The sequence below is a fragment of the Vanacampus margaritifer genome, chromosome 19, assembly GCF_051991255.1.
Source record: "Vanacampus margaritifer isolate UIUO_Vmar chromosome 19, RoL_Vmar_1.0, whole genome shotgun sequence".
Lineage (NCBI taxonomy): Eukaryota > Metazoa > Chordata > Actinopteri > Syngnathiformes > Syngnathidae > Vanacampus > Vanacampus margaritifer.
This window is the reverse complement of record NC_135450.1, coordinates 3,314,797-3,323,814: the sequence shown is the minus strand read 5'-3', so window position 1 is coordinate 3,323,814 and position 9,018 is coordinate 3,314,797. Positions and strand designations below refer to the sequence as shown.

The following is a 9,018-nucleotide window of genomic DNA, read 5'->3' as shown; positions in this document are numbered from 1 at the left end:
AGATGTCTCATGACGTAACCGGCAACGTCACTAATGGTCGGCCATCTTAGGACAGTAGATTGCTCTGGTTTGCTGTGCTGTCGTCGGTGGTAAATTGGATAATTAAGTTAAATACTCAAAACTCGTTGAATTCTTGACGTATTTATGAACTGATTGGTTTATTACAAACCTTATAGACGTGGCTACGATTAAGACTGAATTTTATCATTTTAATAGTTGATCTAACAAAATGAAAGTTGGTTGAGAATTTGGCACATTGGAGCAATCTACAGTTATTTTAAAGTCCGTGCTCCCTTTGACTGTATGAGCAACTCTATCCCAAGATGGCCGTCCTGTACTACAGTACTAGCTTGTTGTCTCATTACTACACAGACATTCAGTGTTAAGCGTGGTATACGTCAAGGCTGTCGAATTTCACCGTACTTGTTTTTACTTTGTACACAAATTCTGACTTCTCATATTTCAAATAGTGCTCTTCAAGGTATACATATATTGCTGACAGAGAGGTTATAAACATTTTTTCTTTAAAACGCCAATCAAGTATTTATTACTCTTGATATTATAAATGAATACTCAAAGGCTTCTGGCTTGACACTAAATCTGAACAAATGCCAATTCTTACCTGTTAAGGAATGTATTGAAACCAGTATTTGTAATATTAAGATCTAAATGAAAGCAACTTATTTAGGCCTTGTCATTTGTAAAGATGAAACAACAAGAATGCTCAATAGTTTCCTTCCATTGATTAAGAAAACACAAATCGATGGCTGCAAAGAAATTTAACTTTGAAAGGGAGAGTTTTACTTTCCAAGGCAGGAAGGAGGCTTATCACGCTTGCTCTGTCACTCCATGTGGATCACCAAATTTGTAAGGATATCGATCGTATGCTTTTTAACTTCCTTTGGAAGAACATTACGTCAGAAAGATTGTTGTAATGAACAGCAATGAGTCTGGAGGTTTCAATGTATTGGACTTTACTACATTACATGATACATTTAACGTTAATTGGGCTAAACACTTTGGAACTTTGTTCCTCACTATGTTTTGCTAAATTTGGTGGTTTACATTTTATTTTTAGTTCCAATTATAATGTGGACAAAATTCCTGTTAAACTATCTGTTTTCCACAGGCAAGTTTTTTTGGCATGGTCAATTTTTCACCACATAAATATACAATATGGAACAACAAAGAAATTTTATACAAAAACAAATCACTTTATTTTTCTGACTGGGTAGAGAAAAAAGTGCTTCTTGTTCGGCAGTTATTTGACAGCGATGGCCAACTCATGTCTTATTTAGAGTTTTTGAACAAGTTTCACCAAAACAATATGCGTTTGATGCAATACTGACTGGAGTTAAAATGATTTTTAAAAATATTTTTGTACTGCCCTGTCCTCTTTCTCTCCCCGGTATTTTAGAAACAGAGATTGATCATCTCTGCTTGACACAAAGTAAAGATAGTAACAAGAAAATCTGTGCTCTGTTTCAGAAGAATGTTGTCACTGTGCCATACATATGTTGTGTCCTATTGGAATTGTTATGTTATGGACATTAATTGGAAAAAGGTCTGGTCTATTCCAAATAAATATTTGCTTACAAATAAGGTGAAGGAAGTGACCTTTAAAATTTTACATAAATATTATCCAGCCAACCATTATATGATCAAGTTCAAAAGGGACATTGACACAAGTTGCTCTTTTTGTGGAAACCATCCAGAGACTGTTCAACATCTCTTCTGGATGTGTGCACACACTCGGACATTCTGGAAAGGTTTTAGTAGTTTTGTTATTAGGAAGTGCGTTAATGAAGATGTCTTTTATTATTATTAATTTGTTAATACTTTTGGTTAAAATAAATTTCATAAATGCAAGTATGGAAATCAAAAACCTAACTTCATACACTTTCACATTAATATGATCACCTATATTATACATATAAATGACTCTCAAAACTGAAAGACTGAAAAACTGTCAATATATGTAAAAATAAAAATAAGTTATTTGGATGTGTATGAAACATCTGGAATCATTGTGTTTTTTGTGGTGTTGATTTGTTTTCTTTATGTTGTACACTAGTATACTAATATATAATGCTTCATTTAGTTTATTTCGGGTATACTGTTCTGTACTTGTTCTATGGCTCAATGAAGCTGAATTTTAAAAAAGATAAAAATAAAAAAAAAAGAGGCTTGTTGTCCCATTCTTCCGAACACTAGAGGGCGCTAGTTGTCCTTCAAATACTTGAATGAATGACTACAAAACTATTGGACGCAAGGCGGCGCAGTGCTCTTTTCTGTCACCTCTGACCTTCCACGCTGTTTACGTGATGACGGACGAGCCGGGAGCCTTCGCCTCGTCGACGGAGGGAGGCTTACCTGTGGAGTAAAAGGCGAAGGCGACCAGCTTGAATGGCCTTCAACTTGTATGTAGCGTAATATTCACCCCCGTGACGTCCACAGTGGCAACAGCACCGTAGCGCTCATGTCAGCTGTGTCTTCGCCCGCCGCCGCCGCCGCCGCAGCAGCTGTGGTGAAAAAGAAACACGTTCGCTTCGCTAGCATGGACGACGACCGCGACGAGAAGGAAGAGGACACCTTGTTTGACAAGACAAAAGACGAGGAGCGAGGCGGCGGTCTGAAGAGTGCGCTCAAGGCGACCAAGAGGAAGACGAAAGCGGGATGCGGCGAGCGGGTGAAAGTGGTCGGAGGGGGCGGATACACGACGTGCGGTCGCTGGATGGTCAGCCTCACTCTCTGCGCATCGTTTCTCGGCCTGGTAAGAAGACGTTGGCATCGGTGTTGAATTCTTTTAAAAATCAATGGGAGAATCTTTTTTTTTTGTAGGCCAAATAAAGGATGTGGGACATCACAGTCATTTGAGGTAGCAGGGTCGTGCAGAGTGCTGCGCCAAAAGAGCATCTACCTGAGGTTCAGGGGCGCACCCACAGACACCCCATGGGGAGGGGGGAATGGGGGGCAACTTCTGGGTATTCATTGCCCAGCATTTAATCGGACAATTGTTTGTTGTTGTGCGACCAACAAAGCAGCAGAGTACATTTGAATTAATTTGTCACTTCTGTAAATATTGCATTCCCATAAAGCGATATCCTTAAACATATCAGTGTTACCCACAGATTTGAAATTTACCTGGGTGGGTGGACTCCAGCGGTGGGGATGGGAGGCGGGTTGGACGGGAGGTGGGTCTCAGTCCTGTTGTTACATCTCCTCTAGCCTCACGATCCACAAGTGCGTGACGTGAACGTTACGTGCAGTATATCCAGTGTTTTTCCTTTGTAAATATATTTTTAATAAATGTTTTTGAAAACTTCTTGGGTGGAGGCCAATTTATTTGGGTGGCCCGCCCAAGTATTAACATGGTGTGGGAAGCACTGTATCTATATGTCCAATAATAGACGATTCGATACATATGTTGATATATTTTAAAATGGAACGATTTTCTCTACATCTTTTAAATCAAATTGTTTTTCATATTCAAATAATTTTTGTTCCACCCCTAATATATATATATATATATATATATATATATAGTGTTAACTTAAAGTGCCTTTAATGACCACCCCTTATTTGGAAAGCCTCAACTAAGGGAATTCCAGTCACGACGCAGCAGAAATGCACTAGAACTAAAACACACAATGTGTAGGTACCACTATACTCAATGTAAAATCTTAGGCCTTCTTAATTGAACATAAAAAGTATTGGCATTAGCAGCATTACCATTAACTCGGCGTACTGGCAAAACCTGATCCTGCTTGCAAAAGACAAACAAATAGTGAGTAAAGTCTGAAGAAGTGTGTTTCAAAATTAAAAAGATAACCAATTGAAATGAAATAATATAAAGACATCAGCTTTGAAAAAAAATGGTGCCCTTATTGGGAAGAAATAAAAATCCAAAAGGATCAATGAAATAACTTGAGACTGACAAAAGCTATCATTAAATAAAAAATAAAATAAAAAAAGACGGAAAAATATCTCACATGAAGATCAGGCTTTCCCTCATGACCAAGATGTTGTTGCTTTTAGGGGATGGGGATCTCGGTCATCGGACCCACGTTTGAGGACCTGGCTTTAAACGTGAAGAAGGACATCAGCAATATCTCCTACATCTTCGTTGGCCGATCCGCAGGCTACATCGGTGGCTCGCTTTTGGGAGGCGTCCTTTTTGACTGCATGAACCCCAATTTGCTGCTAGGTAAGCCCTGCGCACATCTCGTCAAGCGTCTCAAATAGAGTACACTTGAACCCCAACCACATTTTATTCTTTTGGATAACCTTGCTCTTCAGGTTTTTCTATGCTGATGACTTCGTGTGGAATGTGTGCTATCCCTTTCTGCAAACACGCTCTGCTCCTCACCGGCTTTATGTCCAGCATTGGCATCTCTATGGGGATTCTGGACACGGGTATGACAACAGCGAGTGATCTTCATAAACCTGTACCGATGTGATGTTTATATCCTGATGGATGCATCATGGACATGAATGTTTTGGCAGTCTTGGGCTTTAATTCATTCCTTTCAAACGTTTTTATAGTTCATTTGAGCTTTTCAAATAGTTGGCAGTTGTTCCAGCTCTCATAGGGGACTGCAGAGGCCACTATATGTCACTTGATCTTAAGACGTGAGGCGTATTTTATTCAGCAAAACGTAACACATTGATGTTATTTGTGGCTGCTTCAGCTGACAATCTGCATCAGTATCAAAAGGCTAAAGGCTTACAACATTACAACTAATTTGCTTCATGTTCAAAATTAAGCAGCTCTTAATATAAAAAGAGAAAATGAACCGTTAATGTCACCAGCGTCCAACATGAAGCACTAATGCCATCTAGTGGTAGAAAAATGACCAACAAAAGTCAATATTTCACACTCCTTTTTAACTTCAAATAACTTTATGAATTTCTATTAAATCACTATCTATGAACTAAAAGTTGCAACCCTATTTGTATTAGGGTAACAGTTTTCCACTTAAATGTTAATTAAGAGTATGAAAAATGTGAAAAAAACAGATATATAATGTGCAGTTATTTTTTTATTAATCACAAGTTAATTTTTGAAATCATGGTTAATTACGATTAAACATTTTAATCGGCTGACAGCCCTAGTAGCCACTAATACAGTATTCCACAATCTTTTTGCACCATGGATATAAAAACACATTTTGGAGGACGGGCATTAGAGCAGAGCAATTGATTGAATTTACATCAACATCGCAATGTAACAGAATGCAATTTTAAAAATTACAAAAGCTGTAATTTGAAGAACAAAAAAGCACAAAAAACCCTGGTATGAATCTAACGCTGATCAGGCTTGTCGAAGCTAGCGACACAATGCTAACAAGGCCCCAAAAAATTTTCAAAATTTCAAAATAAAGTGCAAAATTTACATTTTGGAATGATTCAAACAGATCCATCTCTGTTCAGCTGCTTAAAGAATATTTACAAAATGTCAAAATTTAATCCTCACATTAAGGTTTTGGGGTTTTTTCTTCTACTGTAATTTCTGCCGTTTTGGACCATTCCTTTGGTTTCCATAACACACCGCCCCCCCCCCCCCCCCCCGCACCCTCTTTACCCCGCTCCCTACCCCCAAAACCAACAAATTTCAAAATAAAAGCTCGATTCCAACTTTAATCTGCTTAGATTATTCCTATCAACATTCCTAGCTCCCATGAGCCTTTGCGTCAATTCTGGGCTTGACTTTCGTATGAACCGAAACCTTTTGTTGACATGGTAACTGGTTGTGCAAGTCTACTTTCTGAGACAGTGACAGACTAAAACTGTAATTTAAAATGTAAAACGCTAGTTGACCCAACTTAAAAAATACAATTAAAAAAAAAACCCTCTCCTACTACTGTATTGTAGTTGTAGTGTTTACAACTAATGTCATTTTGAGAACATTTGCTGTGCAAACCTCAAAAGTCATATCCAAAAATCCGGTCTCTTTTACGTTATGTACGCGGTAATTAAGCTAATTAATTTCTGGTTTTCGGTTTCAGTCCTGTTTAGCTGTGTAGCATAGTGAGTAAGACACTTATAAATTTGACTTTAACATCCAACCAGACTTCTGTGGAAAGTGTCCTCGATCACCCAATCACGTAATTCCAGTATTGTACGATTACATGGCAATCTTAGGTTATCTTAGCAATTAGCATGGCTTCTCCGTCTTTCTCTTAATCGCTTTGTGAGCTTATTCGCTGCCATGAAGGCGGTGATTCTGTTAGTAACGGCTGCGCAACGTATTTAGCCACACTCGTAGCTAGCCGAAGCTCGTTGCTAGCTAGCTGTGCCGCCTCATTAACATCTAGTCCCGCAAAGCTTTTTGGGATGGAAAAAATCTCAGTTTTTCTTCATTGTGTAGGTACAAAATGCTAATTTTGATTTGCAAACGGCAATGCTAACTTACAGCTTACTTTGCGCCGTGACTTTTGTCCAATATAAACCAGTCCAACTGAAATCTGTTCAGCTCATTCTTATTCCACTTAATTTTTCTTTAATTTCAAAATTGGTGGTGTCAAAATTAGCGCATTAATTTTGAGTTCATTTAAAGTTCCTTTAACGGCACTAATACTTTAAATGTGCATTTAATGACCGCCCCTAACTTGGAAAGCCGGTACTGGGGGAATTCCAGTCACAACGCAGCAGACACGTCGTCCACGTCAAAATTTAGCAGTAATACATTTAATAATAATGCATATATTTGTGGAGACTGAGTTCAAGTTGTATTTTACAATTTTACAAGTACCTTTTTGTTAAAGATTAGATAGCTCTTAATATGAAAAGAAAAATGCACTGAGCTGTCACCAATGTCTTACAAATTTAAATATGCCATCTAGTGACAGAAAAATGACCAACACAAATCAATATCACACTTGTTTTTTTACAGTACAGTACATCTTTTTAATTTTAACTAAATTTTATGAAATATGAAATTTCTGTATCAATGACTAAAAGATGCAGCCATATTTCTATCACAAGTATGAAAAATATTTTTTGTACATTTAGAACAGATAAAAAAATTGCGATTAATTGTAAGTTAACTATTGAAGTCCTGCAATTACGTACGATAAATGTAACATTTTGGTGGTTTTCCCTCTAATTTCCACTTTTTTTGACCGTTTCAAACCACTTTAACTTAATTATTTGACTTATTTGTATTCCCCAAAAATTCACTTTTCTCTAAATGAATGCCAAAAGTGAATTATTATTATTATTATTTTTAAATACCTTCATCTGTACTCGTTTGCAATTAGTCCATTGAAAGACTTTCCTTTTGGATCACCATTCTTGAATGAGTTTTCGTGTGTGTCAGGTGGGAACGTGCTGATCCTGAACACGTGGGGCGAGCAGGCCGGCCCTCACATGCAGGCCCTCCACTTCAGTTTTGCCGCCGGCGCCTTTGTGTCGCCCATCATAGCCAAGTTGGTGTTCGGGCACAACGGCACCAGCATCCACAGCGTGGAACCCGTCTTCAACGCCACGTCCACCGTGGCGGCGTGGCCCATCGCCAACGACGATCACGCCGTCATCCGATTCATCCACGCTGGCGGCGGCAACCTCAAATCCATGTGGGCCTACATCGTGATCGGCCTGTTTGTCCTCCTTACCTCCTTCCCGTTCTTCCTCCTCTCCGTTGGCGGCGACACAACACGCGACAAAGGCCGGGCGTCCTCGGCGAAGCCCCCGGTGGCCAGACACCACATTGCGCTCATCGTCCTGCTCTTCTTCTTTTTCTTCGCCTACGTCGGCGCCGAGGTGGCGTACGGTTCCTTCATTTTCACCTTCGCTAAGGATTACGCACAAATGAATCCGTCTCAAGCAGCCGGGCTGAATTCTTTATTCTGGGCGGCGTTTGCCGCCTGTCGGGGGCTCGCCATCTTCTGTGCTTCCTGCATGTACCCGGGCACCATGATACTGCTCAGCCTGGTGGGCACAACGTTGTCGTCACTCTTTCTCTGCCTCTTTAGCAAGGACAAAACCATGCTGTGGATTTGCACCGCTTTATATGGGGCGTCCATGTCCTCGACCTTCCCGAGTGGAATTTCCTGGTTGGAGCAGTACACCACCGTGACAGGCCGCTCAGCCGCCGCATTTGTGGTGGGCGCAGCCCTGGGCGAGATGGTTTTTCCCGCCCTCGTGGGCTTCCTGCTCGGGAGGGTTCACGGACACCCCCTGCTCATGTACCTGTCGCTCATCACGGCCACCTTCACCGCCATCCTTTTCCCCGTCATGTACAAGCTGGCGTCCGTATCCGCCAGCCCCGTCAGGAAACGCCACAGGAGGGGTCGACCCGACGCCGACGACAGCGAGTACCGACAGGCGCTGCTGGATTCGGGAGCGATTGACGAGGAGGACGAGGAAGAGAACGAGGCCGATCAGTGGAACGATGCCGACTTTGAAGTCATTGAAATGGACGACACGGCGAGTCTCACCGGTTCACCCGGTAAAGAGAGTTCGACCTCCGAGACTGACGGCGCGCAGCTGAGCGAACCTGCAAAGGCGTCCTCATCATCCGACACTGTCTCCCTGGTGGGAGACTCACCCAAACACAAACTGCTGCTCTTCCCTGACAGAGTGAAGAGAGACTGAAACTTGACACCCGACTTAGCGCCTGTTTAACTATCACCTGATGACTGAGATGTTGACTTGTACAAGAAGTTAATTCACTGCCTGGCCACAAATTTTGTCTGTGAATTGTTTTCCTTAATTTATTCGCTGCCAACCTCGTTAAAATGGAAAGCCATAAGTGGCAGCGAATGAGTTAATTGAGTCTCTAATGATTAAAAATGAAACATGCAAATGACTGACAAGACTGATCAGGATGGAGACCTAATAACATCTAAAAAAAATATATGTTAGTAAAATTATTTATTATTAAAAATTTGGTCAAGTAGGTTAAGTCCACCACTTGTCTTTCACACTGCACGTCACGTTGGCGGCGTGTAGAAACTCTCCAATTGAAAAACTTGACATTCGAAGTGGCTGGCGGAGTGATTTCAGAGTGCTTAT

At 40.7% G+C, this 9,018-nt stretch overlaps 1 protein-coding gene across 3 annotated transcripts; it reads left to right on the top strand.

Annotated features, from left to right (window-relative positions):
• Positions 1-2,281: 2,281 nt before the first annotated feature.
• On the top strand, positions 2,282-8,812 carry slc60a2b (solute carrier family 60 member 2b). 3 transcript variants are annotated; one of them, XM_077552209.1, is made up of 5 exons: positions 2,305-2,420; positions 2,520-2,773; positions 4,039-4,207; positions 4,300-4,416; positions 7,322-8,812. In XM_077552209.1, exons 2-5 carry the CDS (start codon positions 2,558-2,560, stop codon positions 8,596-8,598), a joined length of 1,779 nt encoding a protein of 592 aa, XP_077408335.1. In that variant the 5' UTR covers positions 2,305-2,420; positions 2,520-2,557; the 3' UTR covers positions 8,599-8,812. The 3 variants fall into 3 exon arrangements, with proteins under 3 accessions (XP_077408334.1, XP_077408335.1, XP_077408336.1); XM_077552210.1 differs by having other exon boundaries at positions 2,308-2,420; positions 2,523-2,773; XM_077552208.1 differs by having other exon boundaries at positions 2,282-2,773.
• The last annotated feature ends 206 nt before the right edge of the window (positions 8,813-9,018 follow it).